Source organism: Saccopteryx bilineata, chromosome 6 (assembly GCF_036850765.1).
Source record: "Saccopteryx bilineata isolate mSacBil1 chromosome 6, mSacBil1_pri_phased_curated, whole genome shotgun sequence".
NCBI lineage: Eukaryota > Metazoa > Chordata > Mammalia > Chiroptera > Emballonuridae > Saccopteryx > Saccopteryx bilineata.
Window position 1 is genome coordinate 194,495,214 of NC_089495.1, and position 26,749 is coordinate 194,521,962.

At 46.9% G+C, this 26,749-nt stretch overlaps 2 protein-coding genes across 5 annotated transcripts in view; one reads left to right on the forward strand and one right to left on the reverse strand.

The window, feature by feature from the left end:
• NCOA5 (nuclear receptor coactivator 5) overlaps positions 1 to 18,334 on the forward strand; it is a 31,758-nt gene extending 13,424 nt beyond the window's left edge. Inside the window, exons 3-8 of one of the 2 annotated variants that reach the window (XM_066236781.1) lie at positions 8,238 to 8,543; positions 10,630 to 10,766; positions 11,963 to 12,089; positions 14,131 to 14,330; positions 15,663 to 15,983; positions 16,440 to 18,334. In XM_066236781.1, coding sequence (XP_066092878.1) covers positions 8,238 to 8,543; positions 10,630 to 10,766; positions 11,963 to 12,089; positions 14,131 to 14,330; positions 15,663 to 15,983; positions 16,440 to 17,029 — 1,681 coding nt within the window. In that variant the 3' untranslated portion in view covers positions 17,030 to 18,334. Of the gene's footprint in view, positions 1 to 8,237; positions 8,544 to 10,629; positions 10,767 to 11,962; positions 12,090 to 14,130; positions 14,331 to 15,662; positions 16,007 to 16,439 lie in introns of both variants that reach the window. The other variant, XM_066236782.1, reaches the window with a different exon arrangement.
• Positions 18,335 to 19,160: 826 nt separating this feature from the next.
• SLC12A5 (solute carrier family 12 member 5) overlaps positions 19,161 to 26,749 on the reverse strand; it is a 39,850-nt gene continuing 32,261 nt past the window's right edge. For all 3 annotated transcript variants that reach the window (XM_066236776.1, XM_066236777.1, XM_066236778.1), the window contains exons 19-26: positions 25,681 to 25,850; positions 25,147 to 25,278; positions 24,185 to 24,292; positions 22,948 to 23,067; positions 22,656 to 22,855; positions 22,340 to 22,354; positions 21,965 to 22,098; positions 19,161 to 21,769 (exon numbers count right to left, since the gene is read on the reverse strand). In XM_066236776.1, coding sequence (XP_066092873.1) covers positions 21,678 to 21,769; positions 21,965 to 22,098; positions 22,340 to 22,354; positions 22,656 to 22,855; positions 22,948 to 23,067; positions 24,185 to 24,292; positions 25,147 to 25,278; positions 25,681 to 25,850 — 971 coding nt within the window. In that variant the 3' untranslated portion in view covers positions 19,161 to 21,677. The remainder of the gene's footprint in view (positions 21,770 to 21,964; positions 22,099 to 22,339; positions 22,355 to 22,655; positions 22,856 to 22,947; positions 23,068 to 24,184; positions 24,293 to 25,146; positions 25,279 to 25,680; positions 25,851 to 26,749) is intronic.

Genomic DNA, 26,749 nt, shown 5'->3' on the forward strand with positions numbered 1-26,749 from the left:
TTGGGAGAGTTGGGCTCTGGGGAGTTAAGCCCAACCTCGTACATCAAGGGTCTTTTCTTCCCCCCAACAAATCAGAAATACTCAAGCAAACAATAAGAACGTGAACCATGTGTGAAGGGCCTTGCTGCTGTTTTAAAAACATGCATCAGGAGATGCAGAGGAAGCTTTGTGTTATCTGTGGCAAACCCAGCAAGTTCAGCTTGCAACATGAGTTGCAGGCGACTGAAGAGGATAAACCTCTGTCCCCAGTTCACGTGTCAATGGGAGCCTCCACAGCAGGAGTGCCCTAGGGTCGTTGGTGTACGCCATGCTGCCCTACAGCGGGCAGCAGAGATTCGACACTTCATTCCAAATGGCTGCCAGTCCAGATGTTAACCCAGGTTTGCGGAAAACGCTGCTTGAGAGATCGCTGTTGCGCCTGTGCTGCAGACCCCTGTTTGCTCGCATGCTTGGGTTATCTACTAAGGGGAAATAAAAAGGGCAGAAACACTCCCTCTCAAAAGTCTCCCTTTTTCTTAGCTGTCCTGGAAATCAAAGGCATTTTCCCCAACACAGTCTTTCTTCCGGCATATGCAAAAGACAGAGTCCTGACGTGTACCCTGGAGATATGCATTAAATTGGCCCCTTCCTACAAAGAAGAGCGATACACTATTAACGTTACTATATACACCAAAGATGAGTATATTGTGTCCAAAGTGTCTGGCCCCATAACAGCACACAGGTGGATGCAGTACAGTATATGCGGTTTTGTGTGGAATGCAGACAGATTTCATATCTGGTGTCTCTTCATGGCCCAAGTGGATACTTAGTGTGGATTTTGCCTTTGTCCCTAAGTAAAAATGCCCACTTTCCACAGTAAACTGTTATTTCCTGCAATGAACTGAATACTGCTGATTACAAGAATCCTAGTCTGTACTGGTAACTCCACAGGTCACCTGGGAAGTACCCAACTGATCACTTACACATAACATACAGCTATCCTTTGGGGGAAAAACACCTTTTGTTACTTGCTTATAGGAAAGAATGGCTGCTATATGTTTGGTATATATGCCCCACTTGGATGTGAAGGGTGGGTATTTTCTAAACTACCAGGAATAGATCACACATGTCTGCTACAGAGTTCACATAGACCATAGGGGCAATGTAATGCTGCCAATATCAGTTGGATTCTTTGAGCACTTTGCCTGGGCAGAGGAGTTGAATCTGATACCACCACTGCAGCTGTCAGCTGGATGCCCTGGTCTCACTGCAGAAGTAAGCATATACACTGGTATACTCTGTTGTCTCTAACACTATAAGGAATACCACCAGCAGCTTGTAGGTAAATACTTTGTTGATTGATTTTGTATGTTTGAGTATCCTGAAGAACATAAACAACTCCTACAGAACTTCCAACAATTCATTTAATATCTGCTTCCATTATGCTGTATCTAACTGTGCTGCAGATTTTGAGCAATCCAATCTGTGTTGTATCTCAGTGCTCCAATAAACTTAGAATACAAGTGGCTAAGAATTTGCATCTAATGGTCAGAACTATGGAGCTACCATTGGAAGCTGTGGTTGCCAAATGGTTTGAAAGGAGGCATGGTGCGTATCTATTTCCGAGAAGCTGTGTGTGTTGCCGAACTGGGTAGCTCACAAGGAGGAGTGAGAAATTGGTAATTATAAAGACACTCCACTAGTAAATCTTTCCCCCACTCGGTTGTCCCCAGGGTGTTTATCATCCCTGGGTTGTGTTGTCTGTGTGTTTCTGCAGACAAAGGGTGGGGGTGCACGTTGCAGAATACAGTCATTTCTGTTCTGCTATGAATTGAGAGTATTTTATGTCGTCCTATTAATGGTATTTAAATGATTTTAATGTTCTAACTGATTGTAGCTTTTAACAAACATTGCCAATGTTGGGAAAACAACCAACACCCCTGTTGCAATCCAGTATAACCATTGCCAGGGCTTTAAATTAAGAAGATTAATTTTATACTAAGCTGAAATGGAACTCCATAATTTCATCTGTAATGGAAGAAATAACTTTATGCCTTCTTTATTAAATACCCCCCCAAAATACAGACAACATTGTAGGGGGCCTTTTAAAATGTTCTCCTTACCAGATATATAAATAAAATGTCACTTTTATATACTTTTTAAAATACCACCTTCCTCAGAAATAAATTTTTAAAGGAGGTTGTGTAGGATGTGGATAAGACAGTACTTTATTTATAGTCAATAAGAGGGACAGCTAGGCTAATTCATTCCATTGAGAATCAGTCTTCCCCTTGGTGATACGTCCCTCACTGTGTTCCTCAGCATGTTACTTAATATGCAGTGTCGTACAGTCATGGTTCATAAGGTTCGGGGAAGAGGGATGTTCACATTTAGTAAAATGTGTTCTGAGCCTCATCTAAAACCTGAGCAAAGAGTTCTAGTTTTTTATCTTTAAAAATAAAAATTTTAAAATACTAAAACCAGATTAATTGTAAACACTGTATTTAAAATAGGACATTAACATTTTGATCATTTTGCCCTGTTAATACATTATCTCTTAAGATACTCATAAGGGTAGGAATAAAATGCAGTAAGTAGGCAAGTGGGTGAATGGTTATCCTGGAAGGGGCTGATCATTTCTCTGAGGGTGAACACTGGATATCAGTCTTTCTGTACATGCCTCCAGTCAGAGCCTTGATTTACAAATGTACCAGTAGGTTGACAACAACAAACTGCTTTCATTTGACAACCCTAATTTTTTTATGTGCCCCCAGCCATGGGGAATGAATGCATTGTTCACAGGGGAGAAAATCACTGTACCTATGACAAGTATTTCCCTTAAGTTGTACCTTTACGTGTTCAGTACTACTTTTAAATTGTTTTCAAGCATGCTGGCAAGACCTTTGTAACACCTTATATTGCTGGACTTTAACCTTGAGTGTCAAAACACCTCGTATCTTTGGGAGTTTTCACAGGATTATCACCTCTTCAAATGTCTCTGTAAACCACAGTACTGCTGGCATTGCTCTCTGTTCAGTAATGTGCCTCCCTAATGACTCCAGCTGTCAGTGTGTAATTCTGATGATATTGGCCCAGCCAAGCACAGAACTTTGCATCAGAGATCCCTGCTCTGGATCAAATTTCAGCCCAAATTCTCATCATTTAACCCTTGGACCACTTCATTGACTCCTTTGAGTATATTACTTAGTTACCACGCAAATTTGCCTAGCATTGATGTTAGACGTTAGGCCTTCTTCAGAGACTGGGCCATGAGTCTGGTTGTACCTCAGACATACTCAATTTCCATCTGTAACTCAGCACCTTGAAAATCCAGGTCCTGAAGCATACCGCTATGCAAGTGAGACTCTTATTTCCTCATCCTTCTATATGACCTGAAGAAGAGCAAATGGAATTAATTTATCTGCATCAAAAGCTCTGCAGAAAGTTTCCCCCATATTTTTGTTAAAAGATTTTAGGCCTGGTACCTCTGTCGTGAAAGTCATCAGGGACTAGGTTCATCTGAAATAACCTAACTGTAGACAGGTTTCTTATATGGCTGAGATGATTTCTACCTATCCACTGTGTTAATTCCTTTGATAACTGCTTGCTCCTTACATGTGAGATGGTCCTAGCTCTAGGTGGGCCTCACAATTAAAGATTCCAGGCTGTGATTACCTCTGCACTGACACCTAAGAAGAGCCATCAGTTCTCAGCAAGTGCCATCTTGACCAACAAAAATGTCATATTTGTCCTTGAGAAAACCATCAGTGTGTTTCCTAGGGAGAAGCTTGAGCACTTAGAAAATTTGGATCTGTGAGGTATATCTATCTCATTGCACCTTATATCCTACATGCACCTAATGGCAAAATTCTGCACAAGTCTGTTGTCTCCATTTCCGACAGAACCATGGAGCCATCATGGTGGGGAATCAGCATCACACAGCAGCTAGCCATTTAGATAATTATATTTGTGGACAGTATTTGTGACAGAAGAATGAAGAGCTGATGTAGGATTTTTTTAAGAGGAGAAAAAGGCTGGACCTCTCAAGGGAAATATCACGGTGAACTAAAAGAAGATGTTGACAAAGAAAAGGACAAAGGCCTTCCTTCCTGACCTTCTGTACAACCAAGGCCAAAGAACACCATCCTGGGCTTGAGGTTTCAGCTTCTGACCGAATACCAGCTCAAAGCCCCTCACAGTATTCAAGATGATCATCTATCAGTTCTTCCTCTGTAGGCTCTCAAATGATCTGTACACTATCCCTGAAGTCCCCAAAAAGAAAAGCAGTTCTACCAGAAGAAGCTCATCATTTGCCACCTGAACCATGCGTGGCTTTTTCCTTCACCCACCTCTCCCTTACCTCTCAAATGTTTTCAAATGATGACTACATTTCTCTCAAGGCAAAGAGCATTTGACAGTTTTGCCCCTGCTGAATGATGAGAAATATATAACAGAATTTTAGTAGTGTTTGTCACTTGCCTTTAGTTTGTGGACTCTGGTGCTGAAGTTTATTTAACCCCTTTTTGGTTTCATTTTAGCCTCTGATACCTGAGGGTACACTGCATTTGGTCTCCAGTAAAACACCTCTGGTGCCATGGGATGATCTTTTGAAGCCTATTATGCTTCAGAAACTTGCTTCTAACCCACTTGTTATCTTGCATCTCATTCAGCAGGCTTCCTCCTTGTGGCATACTGAGTCCTGCACACTGTATCACCCTTTTGGTAGCTGGTTCTTGCTCTCAGAAAGCTCTTGGGGCCAGCAGCAGGAGCCCTTGTTGGGAGGCCTTTTGTCCTGGAGAAGTGCTTTGTTTGGGTCCTAAAGTGACCCTAAAGGGTTTTTGTTTTGTTTTTGTCTTCTCAGGAACAGCAGTCTGTCATACTACTCATCTTTTGGAGAAAGGGAAAAAGCTTTCCTTCTCATTTTAGAGAATTACCATCTTCTCTGTTCCTACTTCCACCACTCCTTTGGTTCTTTTCCCCCTTATGAATATCAGCTCTTCTACATTTTTACCCAGAGAGCAATTGAGGGGGAATTAGTAGTTGTGTTGCATATGGACTTCAGATTCATTGAGGGAAAGGTGGGGGGGTGCTTGTCTTCTCAAACTGGAAGCATGAACCCAGGCTTTGGAATTTAGGGTAATGGTCAACCTACAGGGATGGACTCTGACAGGTAAGTAAGGGGTTTTAGTGGATTCAAAAGAATGAGAACCAGTTGGCATTTATAATTATCCTGAGTCTGAATAATGTATTGTGTGACATGGTGTTCTTATCTGCATCCCTATCCCCATTTCTATCAGCCCAAGGTTTTGTGTGTGGTCTGTGGTCTGTCAGACTCATGATCTCTCTCAGCCCTGATTGCCAAGAACACTTGAAATCTGATTCCACCACTAATAACTACTTCTAACTGTTCCCCAAGGCAGGTTTATATGCCGATCATTAATCCAAAAATACTTTACAGTTGTTCCTTCCCATTGGATTCTGAGTGTTTGCCCACACTATACACTATGTCAGATGTTATACATGTTAGGAGGATTATATGACATAATAAGGAAAATTGAGGTAAGAAGCTTGGTTAGTTACTACTTTATTCTAATAGAGAAATGTTTAGCTGTCCTCATTTAAATCCCCTAGTATCCCATATGTTTGCTCCCACAAATCAGGAGTTCTTGTGAGCCTTAATGTGACAAGGACTTTTCATAGAAGCAAAATTGTCACTTAAATTGGTTTTGCTATGTCCTAAATGAACTTGGGGTTTTCTACCAAGCTGATGGTATTTTGATGAATGCCTAACATGTAACCATACTGGATGGCAAAAGTATCAGCAAAACATGGTTCCTGCTCTTGAGAGGCTTACAGTTCATTTGAACAATTCATTAAACACTTTACTGAACGACCTGCTGTATCCTAGGGATTCAGAGCCTCCTGCTGTTTACTAGGAGGGCCATGTAAACAAATAATTACAGAACCATGTGATAAGTGCAGTCATAGAAATATGCGCCAGAGCAAGAGTCATTCAGTGTGTTTATGGAGCATCTGCGTGCCGGATACAGTGGGGTTTATAGTGGAGAGTCACTGATAGTCCTTGCCCTCGTGGACTTACAGTCTAGTAGGGCAGACAGACATGAAGAAAGTGCTATGAGAGGATGTGGCCATGATTTAGGGGCAGAGGATAAACTTTTAAAATAACAAAATGAGGGAGTAAAATATTCATGCTGAGACCTAGAAAATGAATATGCATCCCTGCATGCCTGCTGCTCAAGTAAAGGCATCAGGAAAGCCTTGGATAGTTAGAGCCAGTATGAAAGAAACCTTGGATAGAAAGGCCAGTATGGCAAGAGTGTGGCAAACTAGGGAAAGGGTGAGACAAAGTTGGAGAAGATAAGAGCCAAGACCATGTGGGATCTTATTAGCATTAGAGATTTTAGATTGAATTCTAAATACTGTGAGAAACTAGTGAAGGATTTTAGATGTTTAAAAGATCATTAGCATAATCTCAAGAAAGACTAGAAAAAAGACAAGAGCAGACATGGGGAAACTACTTTAGAAGCCCTTTGCTCTGGTTTTAGGGAGAGATGATTATAGGTTAACCTTCAGTGGTACCAGTGCAGGTACAGAAATGTATATCATACCAGTGCAGGACAGAATGGATATCAATTTCAGAGAAAGAATGAATGAAATTTGGAAATGTGGTTGGAAGAGTGGAAGACATCCAGTTTCCTGGCTTGAGTGACTGAGTAGATACATGTAGCATTTATTGAGATGGATAGGACTGGAGGAGGAGCAGATTGATTAGGGAAGATGAAGAGTTCAGGGCAGGCTTTATGGAGGAGGTGATACTTAATGTGGGCCAAACAAGACATTTTCATAAAAAGGTGAGTACCAGGTCAAGATGAGTAATAGAAATAGTAAGTGCTCTAAGAAGAGTTGAACAGGAGGAGATCAGCAGTTACTAAGGAGATTAGAGAAGATTTCTTGGAAGACCTGGGGCATGAACTGGCCTGTGAGGATTGGGTGATACTTGGGTTAGTGCAGGAAAAATATATAACCAGAAATAGTGAGATATGTCATGTGAGTTGTAAGAGCAGCTTAAGTGAAACTGAGAAAGGTGAATAAGGAAATTGAGGAGAAGTAGTTGGAAAGAGGCCATGTTTGTTAGGGAGGAGTGCCCAGAACTACAATAAGCTGTGATTGGTAACGTGATAATTTGGGTGGTTAATCTGGCTTTTATGTATTGAATGAATTGAAATCTGGAAGCTTGGTTTTTGGAAACTTTTTGATACCTGCACAAGGATTTGGATTGAATTTAGAAATCCAGTGAAAAGGAGAAACAAACAGGATTCAAGTACTAAATGGAGATAGGGAAGGGAGAGTCAAAGTTAACTTGCAAGAACTTAAACCTTGGGAAATGGGAAGATGATTTTTGGCAGAAGTGAAAATGTCAGGATTGGGACTGAGTGGGTTGAATAAGAAGTTAATTTTAGATATGTTGAGGTTACATTTCTAGTGGAGTGGAATGTCTCATGATGAATCAGAGTAGGCCAAACATATCTGTGACTTCAAACACTTGGCAAAATGGAATGGGATGCTTCATAAACCTCATTGAGAGAGATCACTCCTCAGTAACTATGTTGAGAACCCAACAAACTGAGTGTTCTTACGCTTCACTGTATGTATCATATTGTCCTTTTTCTTTATTCCCTTAATTTCATTGTCCTGCTAGATATTTTAAGTGAAGTTTTCTGCACTTCAAGGACACTTCCTTTGATCACCATTACTTTGTATAAAATTGTGTCATTTGCTCTTTTTTCTTCATGAGTCTTGCCCATTACTGTCTCCCCTTCCACAACTTTTTCCCCTTTTAAAATCTCTTTCAAACAGGTCTGGTGGGAGAAAATAGATTCTAGGAGAAAGTCACATTTACCTTGAGATTGAGATGATAGATTGGCATGCATAAGGTATGCCAAATTACTTACTCCCTGAAGCCTGGTAAATACTACATGACCTCAGTCAGAACCTCTGGCCTTGGGTCATACATTCTTCTTTTGTCTAATCTTTTGAGATTGTAGAACCTAGGAGTCTTTATTTGCTGACCAGACAGTTGACTCGCCTTAATATTTTAATCATATTCTCACTGTTTTACTACCATGTTTTAGAGAAGAAAAAAATGCTTGGAGGGTGGGGGCTTCCTCTAATAAAGAGCTGAAGGAATAGCCTTCTTCGATTTCTTTGTCTGAGCATCTTCTTACTGCCTCCCACAGAGATCCGTATGGCTTTGGAGACGGTCGGGATACAAGACGTGATCGATCCCCAATTCGAGGAAGTCCAAGGAGAGAGCCCAGGGATGGCAGAAATGGCCGGGATGCCCGGGATAGCAGAGACTTGCGGGACCACAGAGATAGAGACGTTCGGGATCACAGAGACAGCAGAAGTATGCGTGATGCTCGGGACATGAGGGATCTTAGAGACTTCCGTGATCTAAGAGACTCTAGGGATTTTCGAGATCACCGAGATCCCGTGTACGACAGATACAGAGATATGAGAGACTCCCGAGATCCCATGTACAGGTACATGAACAGCTATTCCGCTTGGGGTTTTGTTTGTTTTCTTTTTTTTTTTTCTTTTGTAACAGTCTGTTTTATGTGTGTTCTGTTAAACTAATTGGAAGCTCTGAAGAGCAGTTGACTTTATCAGCCTTGTATTCCCAATATCTATCAAAGCAGGTAGGCTGCTCAACAAATTAATTAATGAATCTGGGTCTCTCCCCTTGGCCCATGAAAGGCAACATTGTGCAAATGGAAAAAGGTGGAGTGCAAATTGTTTTAGCAGTGCCAAAGCACGGAAAACACAAATGTCCAATAAATGTGGGAAAATATGCTTTAGTCATCATGGAAATGTGGGAAAACATCATTAGTCATCATGGAAATGCACATCTAAGCCACAGAGTTACTACTTCATACCTACTAGGACGCTGTAATAGATACATTTTTTTTTTTTAATTAAAAAAAATAGCAAGTGTTGGTAAGGTGTGGAGAAATTGGAACCCTATTTTACATTGCTGGTAGGAATGTAAAGTAGTGTGGCCACTATGGAAAACAGTTTGGCAGTTCCTCAGAAAGTTATAAATACAGCAGAATTGCTGCAATCTGTCAATTCTGATAGATCCTGAGTATACCCAAAAGAATTGGAAAGAGGAACTTAAGACACAGCAGCACTATTCACAGTAACCAAAAGATAGACACAATCCAGAGCCCATCAGTAGATAGATAAAAAATGATATATCCATGCAATAGAATAGTATTCAGCCCTGGCTAGTTTGCTCAGTGGTAGAGCATTGGCCCAGCATGTGGATATCCCATGATCAATTCCCAGTCAGGGCACACAAGAGAAGCAACCATCTGCTTCTCCACCCCTCCCCCTTCCTCTCTCCCACCCTCTCTCCCTCCCACAGTCATTGCTTGATTGGTTCATGTGCATTGGTCCCAGGGACTGAGGATGGCTCTATGGAACCTTTGCCTCAGGCTCTAAAAATAGCTTGGTTACAAGCATTGCCCCAGATGGGCAGAGCATCGGGACCAGATGGGGGTTGCTGGATGGATCTCGTTCGAAGCATATGCAGGATTCTGTCTATCTCCCCTCCTCTCACTTAGAAGAGAAGTGTGAGGGGTGGGGGAGGACAGTATTCAGCCATAAAAAGGAAAGTAATGCTAATACCTGCTATATGAATGGACCTTGAAAACATTATGCTAAGTGAAATAAGCCAGACAGACACAGAATACAACTATCATATTATTCCATTTATATGAAGTATCTGGAAAACGCAAATTCATAGAGATAGAAAATAGATTAGAGGTTGTAGGAATGGGGCATGAAGAGTTAGTTCTTAATGAGTGTAGAGTGTCCAGAGTATTCTGTTCAGGATGATGTAAAATTATTGTATGTATACATATTTTTTCAAACCACAAATTTTAAAAAACTCAGGAAAAGGGATGGGAGATGGGGAGCTTAGAATGGTTCCACAAAACCATGTGACTCAGTGAATAAAGCGTCAGCCTGGCACCAGAGGTCACAGGTTGCAACCCTGGTCAGGGCACATACGAGAAGCAGTCAGTGAGCACACAACTAAGTGGAACAACAAGTTGATGTTTCTCTCTCTAGCTCTCCCTTTCTTTCTCTCACACAAATCAATGGAAAAAAATTTTAAATACTGCCACCAGTTATTTTGGTTTGCTTTGCTTTATGCTAGGAATTATGCTCAGAATTTTCTGTACGTTCAATGATTTTGCAAGACAGATTAACTTACTCATAGCTGAACTCATTTGCAGCTGCAGAGCTGATAAACAGTGAACCTGAGGTACAGGCATACCTCATTTTATTGTGCTTCACATGTTGAAGGCAAGACCCTCCCCCAGCAAATGGGTGAAGACTCCCTTTCTTCCCTTTTTTGCAATACCTGCTTTATTGCGGTGGTCTAGAACTGAACCCTCACTATTTTCAAGGTCTGCCTGTCCAAACTCATTTGTTTAATCCCGAAGTCCTATACCTAACTGTGCTTACTTCCACACATGGAACTGGGTCTTAAAGAATTCTTTGTGTCTGATTTTCGCAGGTTAGGACAATTTTAATTTTGTTCAAATTTCTTTAACTTTACAGGAGAGAGAGCTCCTATGATCGATACCTGAGAATGGATGACTACAGCAGGAGAAAGGATGACTCTTACTTTGACCGTTACAGAGATAGCTTTGATGGACGAGGCCCTCCAGGCCCAGAAAGTCAGTCTCGTGCAAAAGGTAAAGTACCAGAAACAGTTCATTTCTGTTATTGGTGGATACTTTACAAAAGAAAGGGAAACTGATAACCAGCTGAAGAGGGTTAATGACTGGGCTAAGCAGTCATGAAAAAAAAAGAAGATGCAGATAACCTAATGGGTATGTAGGGAGCATTTTCTGTGAAAATTTTTTAAATGTAAATTAGTATCATCTGGTTTAACCATTCAACAAGAAGAAATAAATGTGAAATTCCAGCAATAAGAAATAAAAGATTGGAGCTTAGAGGTTGCTTGCTTTTTGCCCATTGAACAAAGAACTACTACAACTACCTTCATTATCTATGCAGCATGAGGTTTGGGGTTTTTTCATTTGTTTTAGTTATAATTTTTACCTAATAGCGTCTCTTTTTTAGATAAAGATAAACTTGTTTTTTAAAAGTATGGTTTTCTCAATATGTCTTAAAAGATTTTTTTTAATTGCTTCATACCTGTCCAGTGAAGAACCTCATTTTTAATTTGTAATAAAACTTTGCTACATGATTTTTCCCCCAAAATAAGAAAATTTGCAAGTACCTGTCAGTAAAAGGTCTTAAATAGTTGTCCCAAAAATGCAAGTTACAATAGAAAATACCATCTTTTATCTGTCAAGTTAGCGGGAATTTTTTTAAATGACAGAATTCAATTGTGACTAAGATGTGGAGAAATATCACTAGTTAATTCACCCCTGTAGAGAAATAAATTAGTAGGAGCCTCTCTAGAGGACAGTGTGGCAGTATATATCATATGAAGCATTAGAATGACCATGCCCTTTCATCCAACCGTTCCATTTCAATGAATTTATAATAGTGAAAAATAATACTAATGGTTATTTTTGGGATCAAGTCTAGAGGATCAATGCAGGGAGCAGGGAGTGAGTGTGTGTTAAGACCTTTGCCTATGTGTAGTCCAGGATTCAAATAAAGCCTGTGACTTATTTTATTTTTTTTATTTATTCATTTTTAGAGAGGAGAGAGAGACAGAGAGAGAGAAGGGGGGGGCTGGAAGCATTAACTCCCATATGTGCCTTGACCAGGCAAGCCCAGGGTTTTGAACCGGCGACCTCAGCATTTCCAGGTCGATGCTTTATCCACTGCGCCACCACAGGTCAGGCCAACCCTGTGACTTATTTTTATAGAAAACACAGTTCATATTTCCGTTTTCCCTGGTGGTGTTTTGCAGAGCGTTTGAAACGTGAAGAACGGCGTAGAGAAGAGCTTTATCGTCAATATTTTGAAGAAATCCAGAGACGCTTTGATGCTGAGAGGCCTGTTGATTGTTCTGTGATTGTGGTCAACAAGCAGACTAAGTAAGAACTCTTTGGATATTTCTCCTGAGTAAAGGGAAAGGTCAGAATTGAAATTCAGCTCCCTCTTGACAGCCCTACCCACTGAACTTGGTCTGTGTATTCTGGCATTGCTGTGCTGTCTTAGCCAGAGTTCTTTTAGTTGTAGGTGACAGGAAACCCATTGCAAACTGGCTTAGACACCAAAGGGAAACTTTAGTTTGCTTGGGAAGTTCAGGCATGGCCACATGCAGGGCAGGGTCAAGCCATGTTTTTGGTCTCTGTGTTGCCTTCATTATCAGACAGGCATTCTGCTCTAAGAGGCAGAGTGGCTCTGGCCCTAGATGTGTATCTTCTGGCCTTAGCATATGCAGTGAGAAAGGAGCTGCTTCTTTCCAGTGCTTTCACTTAAAGTCTTGAAATTGTTTCTCATTGGACGGACCCAGCTCACTTTCCATTGGCTGGACTAGTCACTTTGGCCAGTGGTACTGTGATGCCTGGACTGTCCAGCGCTAAGTCGTATATACCCATTCCTAGAGCAAAAGGTGGGATTGGTCCTGTGGAGCCATGTGAGCGGAGTTAGAAAGGGGTACCTTTCCAAAGGAAAACCAAGGCAAGACTAGATGCTGGACAGGTAGAGCAGGAGATGCCCCCTGCACAAGACAATCCCAAGTCCCCAATACGTGAGGAGGCACAACTCTACGTTTGTCAGCCATGTACCAAGCCTTCTGTGTGAGTGCCATGGCCTTGCAGAACTGTTAGGTGACCATGCTAGTCAGTCCAGAGTTCATAGCACTGTTTACTCCACCTCCATTTTACATGCTTTCCTTCAAGAGGTATGGAACAAAGAAGCAGAAGGAGGGATAGAGGCTTGCAGGCGTGGCAGTAGCTATGTGTTCTTCCCCACGTGACTAGTAAATAACTTCATGTATTTCTAGCAGTCTTGGGTTAAAGAGCTCATTTTAAGGCAGAGGCTAGAGAAGCAGGTGTTGGGACACAAAGCAGCAGGCAGAGTTCACAGGCTCTGAGCTGAGCTGCCTTGCTTACAGACAGATGCCACTTTCCCTGTGGAAATGGAGGTGGGGGGTTGTTTGACATGTGACAATAGCTATTACTTTCTGAACAACTTACTCTGTGCTGCCTCCATGCTAGGCGCTTTACATAAATTATCTTTAATCCTCACAATAATCGGGGTATATGTGTATTCATTCAGCGATTTTTTTTTTTTTTTGTATGTGTATGGGTGTGTTTGTGTATGTATGTATGGCAGATGCCAGGTACTGGAACTATAGTGGTAAGCAACACACAGTCCCTTCCTCTTACAGAGCTTACACCCTAGTTGGGCAGATGTATTGGTGATGAGTCCTATGAGAAGAAATATATGAAGGATCTAATTTAAATTGGAGAGAAGGTCAAGGAAATGACATAGGAGCTGAGCCATATTATTCCTGTTTTATTGGTAAAGAAACTGAGGTTTGTAAGAGGTAAAGGGATCTGCTTAAAGCTTCACTCTGTCAGTGTTAGAACTGAGACGCAAGCCCATCTTTCCAGCATGAAAGCCCATGCTTTCCCCGCCGTTCTGCAACTCCCCAAAGACAGCTGTGTCTTAGGCAGTGAGAGGGCGTGAAGAAAGGACCACTAGGGCCCTGGCCGGATAGCTCGGTCAGGTAGAGTGTTGTCCTGAAGCACAGAGGTTGCCAATTCAATCCCCAGGTCAGAGCACATGTGGGAGTAGATTGATGTTCCTGTCTCTCTCTCCCTTTCTCTTGCTAAAATCAATAAATTAAAAAAAAAATTAAGTAAATAGAAAGGACCACTGGACTAGAGAATCAAGAGGAGGACCTAGCTATTAAATACTCTGCTCCCAGCAACTTAATATGTGATCATTCTGAGCCAGTATACACGGAAGGAAATAGTCTAGAGCCTTGGAGCCTGAAGAGGGCACTAGGGAGACACTGGGTGGGCTAGGACTTGAACTCTCCAGAGGCGCACACACAGCTGGCAACAGTGTGCAGATGGGGAGTTAGTCTCGGAGTACTCACCTGGATCCTGTTTGTTTCTACAGAGATTATGCTGAATCTGTGGGGCGGAAGGTACGAGACCTAGGCATGGTAGTGGACTTGATCTTCCTCAACACAGAGGTTTCACTGTCGCAGGCCTTGGAGGATGTTAGCCGGGGAGGGTCTCCTTTTGCTATTGTCATCACCCAGCAACACCAGATTCACCGCTCCTGCACAGTCAACATCATGTTTGGAACCCCACAAGGTATGGAGGCCCAAGTGGGTCAAAATTCCAAAGGTAGTCACTAGTCCATTAATTTTTTCATGTCTTAGAAGCAGCATGTTTTGGGCAAACGACTCATGAATATCAGCTCAAATTTGGCAGGGCCCTTTAATAAGTGCACTAGAAGAGATTTAATTTACTTAGTCATTTAGTTGTCTGATAGTCTTTTAGTAGTGGATACAGTTCTTAGCCCTTACTTATATATACAGTGGTGTGCTGGCAAGTGTTTAACAGCCAGTTCTGGGTGAGGAGATGGAGCAGTGTGGTTTATAGCATTTGGTGATTTCCATGGTGCACATGCTCTCATCATGTCCTGGTTCGGGCCACCAATGTGAAGTCACTTCAGGGAGAGTGGGGCAGAGAGATGCAGTCGGCTCTCCCCAGTGAGAACTCCCAGCATACCTCTGGTGCATGTTACACTGAGTGCGATAGAACCCTTGCCTTTCCCAGACATTCTAATGGGGGACAGGAAGTACAAGCAGAGGTTGGGACACTGTTTCTAAGTGTGCTGGGCAAGGAACTGGGAGAGCAAGGAGGGGCCTGCATTTAAAAGCCAAAGAGATATTCCTCGAAGTCCTCCCCTGACGTGGCTTTTAGTACCTTGCACCCAGAATGTTGAGACTCAGCCAACTGATGCCCTGCTTGTTGTTCTTACAGCATAGACTCTTCCCACCACACTCAAGATATCTCTTTGCCTGATCTCTATTACCCATAACCATAAAATACATAAGGTTCTCCAGTGGGTCATTTGGCTCTCTGAGAATTAGTCCTCAAGATGTGTGAGTTCATTTATACATAAAGTTCTAAGAAGCCTTCTCACCACCCTGTAAATCATGTTGCCCAAGGGTGAGCAGAGGAGGTTATTTGTGGTCACAATTTGGTCTTAATCTATGACCTTTGAACTTAGGAATTCAAAAACAGTAGGCCAGCTCTATCCTGAGAAGCACAGTGGAAAGCCAGGTTTTACAGAAGGGCTTTTTAACCCCCTGTGGCCTGCCTCTATGGTTATTCCCCATGTGGTCTTTTTGAATCTGTGGGAGACTCATGTTCTTTGGATTTTACTACAAGTCTGTGATCTAAGATTTCCACAAAGAACCAACTCTGTACAAAGATGTGCATTCCCCACCAGAGCAATCCATTCACCTATCTTCCCAGTCCCATCTCCTTCCCCCTCCTCAACCCTATATCCCAATGCTTTTTGTTACCAGAATGGTTTTCTTGCTGCTTTGGGGTTAGGAAAGTCTTTGTTGAGTTCAGCAGGTGGGCACTGACATTGTTATGGGAGAAAATAACTCGCATCATTCCCTCCTACAGAGCACCGCAACATGCCCCAGGCAGATGCCATGGTCCTGGTTGCCAGAAATTATGAGCGGTACAAAAATGAGTGCCGGGAAAAGGAAAGAGAGGAGATTGCCAGACAGGCAGCCAAGATGGCCAATGAGGCCATTCTTCAGGAAAGAGAGCGAGGAGGCCCTGAAGAAGGAGTGCGCGGGGGCCATCCTCCAGCCATCCAAAGCCTCCTCAACCTGCTGGCAGACAACAGGTACCTCACTGCCGAAGAGACTGACAAGATCATCAACTACCTGCGAGAGAGGAAGGAGCGGCTTATGAGGAGCAGCACCGACTCTCTGCCTGGTGAGCTACGTGGCAGGGCCGAGGTGAAGTTCTGACTCTGCATTTCTCTAATTCCCAGGCTCTGTGGGGAGGGTGGGAGGCCCAGGGCTCTTTGGGCTGGGGAAGGGAAATGAGCCCATCCCTTAAGTTTGCCTGTGGGCCTTTATGCTGATGTAATGATAACTTAATGTTTGGGTATGGAATTCTGATCCCTGTAGTTAATCTGATGGGTAGACTGGTATTGCTGGCTCCCTGGTAACCCAGGTGACGCCCTTTGTTTTTTTTAAGTAGTTCTCTGGGGGAACGAGGCTGTCTTCTGGAGATAGCCCATACTATGGAGTGGCCCGTTTGGGAACTTGATGTCATGGTCTGTGTACTATGTGGTTGTGATCAGTGATTATTGTTTGTCCCTGGTTGCTAAGCCTCCTGCCCACGGAGGGTACTTTCAACTAGATACCTCCTCCTTCTGTCTTCCAGGCCCGATTTCCCGCCAACCACTCGGGGCGACCTCGGTTGCCTCGCTGAAGACACAACCAAGTTCCCAACCGCTCCAGAGCGGCCAAGTGCTCCCCTCTGCTACACCCACTCCAGCTGCACCCTCCACCTCCCAGCAAGAGCTTCAGGCCAAAATCCTCAGCCTCTTCAATAGTGGCACGGTTGTGGCCAATAGCAGCTCTGCATCTCCCTCTGTCGCTGCCGGAAACACCCCGAACCAGAATTTTTCCACAGCAGCAAACAGCCAGCCTCAGCAAAGATCACAGGCCTCTGGCAATCAGCCTCCAAACATTTTGGGACAGGCAGGATCTGCTCGGAACATGGGCCCCAGGCCTGGGGCTCCTTCCCAAGGGCTCTTTGGCCAGCCCTCCAGTCGCCTGGCACCTGCCAGCAGCATAGCCAGCCAGAGGCCTGTGTCTTCCACAGGTATCAACTTTGACAATCCAAGTGTACAGAAGGCTCTGGACACTCTGCTCCAGAGTGGCCCTGCCCTGTCCCACCTGGTCAGCCAGACCACAGCACAGGTGGGGCGGCCCCCGGCGCCCATGGGCTCGTTCCAGAGGCCCTACTGAGGCTCCGGCTCGCCTCCTCCCAGCCCTCCCAGCCTCCCAGGCCTGGCTGCCTCCTGCCCACTGCGTTCTAATAGTTATTTGGAGGGTGTTCTCTGCGCCTATCAAGGTCACATCAGATGTCCTAAGTTTCTACCACCTGCTCTCTTCTACCCAAGGCTGTGTTGCTTATTCCTTCCAGAGTCAGAGTTTATACTGCATTTGGGTATATTTTTTGTTGTTGTTGTGTTGTTTTTTTGTAAAAAAAAAATAAATATTTCTGGGGTCACTTGGGTGGCAGTGTAGGTGTCTGGGCTCAGTTTATATTTCATGGGTTTTGAGTGTGGGTTTCTCTGGTCTGTCAGCTGGATTTGGGGGGATGGGGGAAGAAAAAGCCAAGCCCCAAATTGGTGCATTCAGAATGGCATTTACGTGTCAGTAGCCCCCGTCCTTGTTCATTTCCCAGCCTCACACAGGCCAGCCAGAGTGCCAGCTCCTGTCTGCAGCTGCTGCCTGGGGCTACATCGCAGTCGGCCAGGCAGGCTTGGTGGCGCTGCGCCGCCTCCCATGTTCAGGCGTCTGCTTGAGGTTAAGAGTGTCCATGACAGACACACTTTTCTGCCTGGCCCAGTATTGTTGGTTTGGGGTTTTCTCATTTTTCTCTTTTGCTTTTATTTCATTGGAGGATCTCCCGTGGACTGAATAGTTCCAGTCACCAGCAGTTTAACATGAACTGTGAATCTGGGCCCCAACCCCTCTCACCCCCCGAGCGTTTCTGTCGGCCTCTCCCTCTCCAGCGGTTCTGAGAAGGCAACTCTAGACTCTGGCATTGAGCACCCTTTTTTTCAGTGATTGTTTTGAGCATTTGGCTCAGAATCAATCTCGTCTTTATCTGGACTTTTGTTCTGTTTTCTGCATAGCTGGAGGTAGGGACGGTGTTGATGTTGGACTTTTGGTAGCTGGACATGTTCTTGGTACAGGAGGCCATTCATGGTTTTTGAACCAGAGTGAAATTATTAGAGGGAGGGCTGGCTGCTGCTCTAAATAGAGCCAAAGGAAGCTGCTCTCTCCCTAGGGATGGAGCTCGTTAGAGGCCTGTGAATCAGTCTTCAGGGGCCCGGCAGGGACGAGGGAGAGCAATGACTTCAGCTGAGTCTCTGCCAGTGGCCGAGCAAACAATGGCTTGTTTGAAAAAAAAAAACTCAAGGTCCCCAGACGGCAGCATTTTCTGTTCTGTTTGTGTTATATAGTGTTTTTTCCCCTCTTTGGAACTCTTGTGTTGTTAATAAGATGAGATGATTACTTTTTAATTAAAATGAAAAAGGAAAAGCTGTGTCATCTTTTTTGGTTGTGACTCTGCAGGACCTCTTTTCAGGACATCCCCTCCCAGGGCTGGGAGGTGAGGGTCCCTGATGGAGCTCTGACTGGTTTCCTTCTGTCATTTTGGCCTGCCCCTCTTGTCCTCAACCTATGCTCAGGCCTCGAAACTTCTTAATTTGAGCTTCTCTTTGGCTATCCTAGTTGGAAGCTTTAATAACAGTTCAGAGTAGAAGCCTGCTGGCTAATTATAATGCTGTGTTCAACATCCTTGTTTGTGGTAGACGCCCAGTGTGTCTGCAGGCTTGTCCTCTCCTAGGAAAGGAAAACAGGACCATGGAGGCCCTTTCTGTCCAGTGGAGTGAGGCACTCCTATTTCAGTTTCATCCCAGTTGCTACTCTGTTCTGCCTGATATGCAGGAATTGGCAGAACCATAGAGTTACAGGAGCCTTAGAGAGCATTTAATAGTAGCCAGCCCCATCAGGAAACTTGGGGTGGGTGTGATAAAGTGATAGGCACAAAACCTCCAGTGAGTTAGGGACCATTATGCAGGTAGTGCTGAACCTGACTAGTCAGTGCTCGCTGCCTCAGGAGATGATTTGGTATGGTGTTCTCTACTAGGCCCTGCTGCCAGTTCTGCCCTGCTGCCCTCTAAGACAGGGCCCCAAACTGTCATTACACTAACAGCAACCAGACCTGGAAGATCAACCCATCCTCTATCAGTGAAGGTCGTTTCTGATATGAGTTTGGGGTCCTCCTGGAGAGCCATGTTGAGTAACCCTCTTTCCACCTCAAATTCTTACCAGCTCGTGTCCAAATAGCACACCTAAGGCCATGAAGGGTATAATAAAATTATTTTTATTGCATTTTGTGCAGACGGGAGTCTAAAAAATTAATACAGTAAAAGCTATAAAGCATTAAATGGGAGCATTCAACAATAAAGGAAAGAACCAACCCTCTCCTTTTCATATTGGCACAAAAAACACAAGATCAATACTGAGGCAGAATGCGGAATACTGAAACACACTGAAAATTAAAGGCAGGCCTAATAATAGTAATAAATACTCTTGATTTGGTTTGCAACCTCTCCTATTTACAAGGGTTTTCAACTTCATTGCATTGCCCTGCACATAGGTCATCTAAAACAAAAGCAACACTAGTTATCACTACAAGGCTATTGAAATATTGCACTCAGAATAAAAGTCACTTGGATGGACATGAAACATCTAGCTACAATGATTATAAAGAGATTGGGTGAATGACATAACATTCATAACAAATATTGCACATGTAGCACAGAAAACTTGGGTTTTTGTTGTGGGATGTTTGTTTTCATCAACGGAAACTGCTCTTGCCAACCAGACAGTCTGGGCCCAGATAGTGCAACTTTGGTTCCCTAGTTGGTGTTAATATAGCTCCCTCCCCCTTCTGCCCAGCCCACCACTTTAGCCTGAATGCTCAGGCCCCCAGAAGACTAGACCAGGCTATGATTCTAAGAAGTCTCTTGGAGGAAGGAACAAGGAGCTGGTGTCTGTTATCTCCAACTTTCTGATTACTACCTGGAAGAGTCTATTAGTCCCATCACCAAACCTCAGATAGGCCTTGGCCTAACTGGCCAATGTCCAGACCTACCTCTGGCCACACCTGACCCTGTCTAGACAGTACCAGCTCCAGTTCTCTGCCTTGGGCTCAAAGGAAAGGAGGTGGTGAGGTCAGGAGTACCTAGTGGCCCCATCTCTGGGAGGTGGGCAGGATATCTATCTAGGTGTGAATGTCAGGGCCTTGGGGCTGAAGATACTGTACCCAGTCAGTCCCAAAGGGCACTGGAAGGAGCATGCAGTGCCTGTTCCCCTTGGTAATGTGCCCTGGGGGAAGGGAACCCAGCCAATGAGCCTTCTCTAGGGATTAGAGGGCGCCCCTGACCGGACTGGTGGAGCAGAAGCGCCAAGGACTGAAGTTGGAGGAGCCAAAGACCTTGCTTGGCTCCTAGTTGGAGGAGGGCAGAGTCGCTAAGAACAGCACAGGGCGACTCCAGCCCTCCTCCAGGCTCGGGTGCCTGGGAGACGCAACTAGAGGCCCCTTCTAAACAGCGAGGACCCGCCCTGGAACGCGGAGGAGGTGGCTGGGTCCCCGAGGCTGGAGCTGCCTGATGGGAATAAGGGAGAAACCATCGCAGCGCTAGGGCCTCCCCGGTGGGTACGGCACCTACTCCGAAATCGCCCCCTCCTCCCTCACCGTTCCCAGAGAGGAAACTCCAGGTAGGGGGCGCCTCCAGCTCCCTGATTTCAGTCTTTGGCGAGGAGCCATGGGATAAGGGGAGCAGCCAACTGGGGAGAGGCGCCTGCTCCCCCAGCGAAGGCACGGGGCGGGGCTTCCTGGGTGGGGCGAGGCCTCTCTCCCTGTCTCCCCCTGCGGAGCGCCCCTCCGTCCCCCATCCTGGCCCCATCTTGCATAAGAGCCGAGAAGAGGCTGCGAGCGTCTCTGCAGCCGCACGGGAAGCTCACATCCGCTGGGAGGCGAATCCAGGAAAAGCTGGACATTCATCTCACCTCCTCTCCGAAAATGAGGGAAGGATCAGAAGCCAAGGGAGCATGGAAAGGGCGAGAAAGCGAGAGCGGGGCGGGGGTGTCGGGGAAACAGGACCAGGACTCCCGCCTGGGCCTAAAAAGCACTTTTGCACTCAAACTCTCGGACGTCTAGGAAAATCCAGCTTCCTGAGGCCTCTGCCGCCCCCGGGCGCCCCCAGCAGGGGAGCTCGACGGTGGCGAGAGAAGTCCGTTGCTCTTCTAGTCACAGAAATATGGGGACGTTAAAAATACACGCGATGTCTCCTGTACACTATGTATAGGCTCGGCCGGCCCATGCCCCGAGGCTCCGCAGGGAAGGGCGGCAGACGAGGCCGAGCGCAGGCGCTCCACCCCCCGCGCGCCCGGCCGCCGAGCTAGGAGCTGTGCGGCGGCACACAGGGCGGAATAGACCCGGGCGGGCCGTGGGAAGAGGAGAAGGGGCCACGCGGACTACCTGGGGGTCCTCAAAGCCCCGGCTCCTCTCCGCGCCTCCTCCCGACCTTTATTGCAGCGTCTTCTCTCCGGTGGGGCGAGGCCCGGCTTAGAAAAAGGGCAGCGCAGCCGGGGCGACAGAGCGGCGCGCCCACGGGGCTCTGGTCTCCACGTGGGAGCGGTCCCCTCTGAGTCAACCCCAACGGACGTGGCCTCCGGACTTCAGGCAGCGGGGAAAGGGGCCAGGGCGCGGGCACAGGGTCTGTATGTAAACGGTGACAGCGTCGGGGGGCGCGGTGAGGGCTCCGGGGCCGCGGGCCCGGCGCGCTCGGGCCCGGGTGGCAGGTCCTGGCTCTCAGGAGTAGATGGTGATGACTTCGCGGCCGCCGCCGCGGACCAGCATCACCCGGTCCAGGTGCTCGGTGAGGACCTCGAGGAACTCCATATCTGAGCGCTGGTCAAGGAGAAAGACCCATCCTCCTCGCGTTGGGCCGCCAGGGAACGCTGGACCTGCGTCCCTGTCCGAGGTGCTGATCCTGAATCAGGACCGGCCCAGCTCTTCGGTCCTAGGGCTAGGACCCAGGTTCCCTGATGTCCACCTACCCTCCCCCTCGCCCACCACCAGCTTTAAGTCCAGGATACAATTTTCGTCACCATTGCGGTTGCGGGGAGGCCCAGGCATGTTGAGCAAAACAAGTTTGGCATCCCGAGATTTCTTCACAATGACCTCGTTCAGCCGCACAGCTGTGTGCATGCGCCGCACGTTGGACTGGTTCCTGTGGGAGGAAGGTGGGGAGGAAAGCGCGTGAGCCTGGGAGAGGGGAGAGTCGGCTGGAGGTGCACCGGGCTGCTGGGACCCGGTTCTTGCAAGCCAGGGACCACCAACCCTAGACCTCTCCAATCTGGGCTATTCAGAGTCCGCAAAGGTAAGGGACACAAATTGAGGGTTCATGATATATTGAGAGCAGGGACACTGGCCAAACCAGGAAAGAGAATAAAAAATTCCGAAGCACTTACAAGTTCTCCCACTCCCTTCAGGAAACACAAGAGAAGCAAAGAGGAAGAAAAGAGAGGGGTCAGAAAAAAGCAGGAGAGGCTAGGGACTCAAGCCACCATCATCCACCGTGACTGCACATAGTCCTGCTCTCCCAGCCTCCCTTCCTTCACCTGTATCTGGGAGTTCTGACCCTTAGCAATCAGGCCTGACCCCTGAGTCCTCAGATGGAAAAACCAAGACAAGGGGTGACCTGGGTCTTCCAACTGCCAGCCCAGGACCCATTCTGAATCCTGTGGGTTCACCCCAAACCCCAGCCCTGAGCACTCAGACCCGTACGGCTTCATGCTGAAGAAGTCCTTGATGCCCTCAGAGGAGACAGGACTGGGACCCTTATTCTTCTCTGCCACAGACTTGTCCTTGGTCCAGGTGAGATGCACCTTCTCAGGATCTGCCTCGCCCTCCCCCTCGGGCTCCTCCCCCGGGGATGGTGAGCTGCTAGGGCAGCTGGGAGCACTCTGGTCATGGATCAGCTGCACCTGAGGGATGAACAAAGGGACAGCACTTGACTCCTTCGGAGGCCGGAGGTTCTGCTCCCACCAGGTAGAGCCAAACCACCCTGGCTGCATACCTCCTCTTCTGGCTTCTCTTCGCTGTCAGCTGTCTCTTCTGGGACGTTGAGGCGGAGCCGAGTGTTGGCTGGATTCTTTCTCCGGATTGAGCCACGAGACTCATCTGTGATACTCTGAATCTAGGGAGTGACAAACAATGGTGCCAGCTCTGCTGGAAGTTACCACCCATGCCTTACAAAGAGCTCTCACCAGAACTGATGTTCAGCCAGGATGCACATTTTTGGGAATGGTATCAGTGTTAAAATACTGCAGTGCTCCCATACCAAATAGCTACTACCCCGCTGACCTGCCTACTCCAGCTTCCCTCCAGAGCCTGACCTCCCCACTGTCCAGCCACCAAAGAGTTAACACCTGGCCCTGCAGGGCTTCACCTTAGCACTATGGGCCAGTGTCAGGCCTGATTGGTCAGTGCACATGTACAATTTTTATGATCACCCCTGGATAACATTCTTGGAGGACCCATCCTTCCTACCTCAAAGGGGTACCCCACCACTCATTCCCCTGAGGATCCTTCAACCACTATCTGAGAAATATATTGTCCACACTTGAGAGACCCATCAACCATGGTCTGTCATCCTCACCTGTAAGATCTGCCACCCATTCCCTAGGCAACTTGTCACCCACCTCTGAGGGTTTTCTTGTCCCCAGCCCTTGGGGACCATCATTCATTTCCCCAAGGATCCTACTCCCTAAGGTAGGACTTCCATCCAAAGTCCAGGGGGCTAGTGGTCCCACATTACCCCCACCTGGGATATCTTAGGCCCACACCCCATAGGAGACTTATCATCACTACTCCTGAGGACCCATCCACCATACCCTAAATATCCACCTGTTGCCCACTCTCTGAGGGGCTGTCACATGATCCTGTGTCCCCCACACTGGGAACCCATCCATCATCCATACATATTTAGGATCCACTATTCTCCCTTGGGCCCCAGAAGTCCCACACAGAGAGGAAAGTCTGTCACCCTTCCCACCCACCTTGCCACACATACATGCAGACCTGAATCCTCTATCTCAGGATGCACAGCTCCTCTGCATCCTGGCTGAAAGGCTTGGTAGGTGCAGCTGCAGTGTGTAACCCCGCTGCTGGGGAGCCCAGTGACAGGAGGAATAAGGGTGATGAGTAATGAATGGTCTAGGTGAAGTGTGCAAGCCCTGGGCCATCCCAAACCTGTACAGACCCAGAGCTGGCAGCCGCTTGAGGCTCTGAGAGCCCAGCCTAGGCAACCTCACCTCCCGTTCCCGCTCGTTCTTGGTTAAGTGCATCTGTTTGAGGATCTGAGAACGCTGCTCCATCACCAATGTCTTCTCGTAGGTGTAGGCCGAGATGTCGCTCTCATGCTGTGGCCAGGCAGGGTGGGGATGGGGTGGGAGGGCGAGGGAGGAAAACATGAGCTGTGAGCTCAGGTGCAAGGCCAAGGGGAAGGAGGCAGGCCCCCTTCCTACTGCCAGCTTCGGGCTCCCCTATCCAACGACCTAGTTCAATTGACAGTGTGGAAGGCAAGGATGGTGCTCCTTGAAGGCAATGCAGCTCATTCCCTCCTCAACCCAGGCAGGTGAGCCGGTGAATGAATGAATGAGTAGATTAATTAATTACCTGGGTAAATGGAAAAGGGGAAGAAGTAAAAAAGAAACAAAGGTGTGAATGAATGGATGGGCGAGTGAGTGAATGAATACATCAATGAATATGGGGAGATTAACAAACACAAAGAAGGATGGGTAGATGGATGAATCAACTGAAGAGATGGGTGGATGAAAGGATGTATACTGTAATCCTAAAGCCAGTCTGCCTGGGCTAGAATCCACTTAGTCAGCATTGTTGGGCAAACTACTTAAACTTTCTGTGCCTCGACTCCCTAATCTGTAAAATGAAAATGCTGATAATTGTATCTATTTCATTGTTTGCGATGAGAACCAATATATGTAAAGTACGTAGAACAGTGCCTTACATATCATGAGCATTATTAGAAATGATTGTTCTTATAAAGGAGAGAGGAATGGATGGATGGATGGATGGATGGATGGATGGATAAACTCTTGGGTGAATATGTGAGGCTAAAGAGTGGATGGGGGGAAGGGGCCCAGCATCATAAACTGATGGTTGTTGGGGTTGCCCTAACTGGTGTTGGGGCCAAGAGGAAAGAGGACCTAGTGGAAGGAATCCAAAACTTCCAGGGTGGTCCCTGGGGACTCACCATCTCTACCACCTCGACCTCCGCAGTGATACGTAAATGGTACAGAAATGTGGTCAGGTCCTTCTTCATCTGGATGCTATTGTCATCAATCTGGGCCACAGTGAAGATACGCATCTTGCACTTCCGCCAGACCTGGAGGGGTGAAGGGGACCCGGAAAGGTCCAGCCAGATGTAGTAAGGAGACCCAGGGCCGGAACCTAGAGAGGACCCTGTCCCTCACCCTTCCCACCCACCTTGCCACACATACATGCAGACCCGAATCCTCTATCTCAGCGGCCACTCCCTACAAAAACTCCCCTGCTTAGGTGAGGGTCCCCCATTAAAGTATCACTTGCTTGGGTTAAGCATTGCTCTCCTTTACAATGCAAGGACACCTGCAAGGGAGACACAGTCAGTTCCTAACATCTCAGAATGAAGGAGGTGATCATATCCCTCTCCCAGGAGCTGACACGGAGGCTGGCCCTGGCCAGAGCCCACGAGCCTCACCCACGAACGTGCACACATGCACACGCACAGACGCAGGCAGGCACTCACCTTGTGGTGCCGCAGCAGGAAGGGCAGCAGCATGAGCATGCCTCCGTCGTGCACAATCCACCAGACGTCGATGCTGCCCTCGGAGAAGCGCTCAGGGTTCCCAGGAAACATGGAAACGTTCTTGGTGACCAGCAGGGCCAGATGACCAGCTGTGGTTTCCCGGACCAGCTCTGGGGAAGGCCAAGGAGAGAGCCAGATAGGAAAACAATGACTCTGACCCACTTCTGCACTTCGCACCCAGCACCCTGCCCTGCCCCACCTTGCGTGGCCGTGGGCCGAGTCATCAGAAAACCAGCAACTACCTGGGCCTCATTTTTTTTTTTTTTTCTGAAGCTGGAAACTGGGAGAGACAGTCAGACAGACTCCCGCATGCGCCCGACCGGGATCCACCCGGCATGCCCACCAGGGGCGACGCTCTGCCCACCAGGGGGCGATGCTCTGCCACGACCAGAGCCACTCTAGTGCCTGGGGCAGAGGCCAAGGAGCCATCCCCAGCGCCCAGGCCATCTTTGCTCCAATGGAGCCTTGGCTGCGGGAGGGGAAGAGAGAGACAGAGAGGAAGGGGGGGTGGAGAAGCAAATGGGCGCTTCTCCTATGTGCCCTGGCCAGGAATCAAACCCGGGTCCCCCGCACACCAGGCCAACGCTCTACTGCTGAGCCAACCGGCCAGGGCCACCTGGGCCTCATTTCTTATTTGCTGTTTGGATTGGGGAAAGTTTCTCAACCTCACTGGGCCTCAGTTTCCCCACCTGCCTTTTCTGATTATTAAGCATTCTACCACGCATGGCCTCATTCAATCTTCCCAATCACCTTATAACTTTGGAGACAGAATAGCTTCTTGGTTTACCAGCTATGTGGCCTGGAGCAAACTCTTTAATCTCTAATCCTTTAATTAGACACAGAGAAAGCCTCAACTTGTCTGGCATACAGAACACAGTCTATAAATGTAAGTTATTATATTACTGTTAACAAGGATTCACGCCCAGAGAGGGTGAGTCACTTGTGGATAATTACACAGCGAGGGAGGACCAGACGTGAGATTTAAACCTGGGCCTCTGACTTCAAAGCT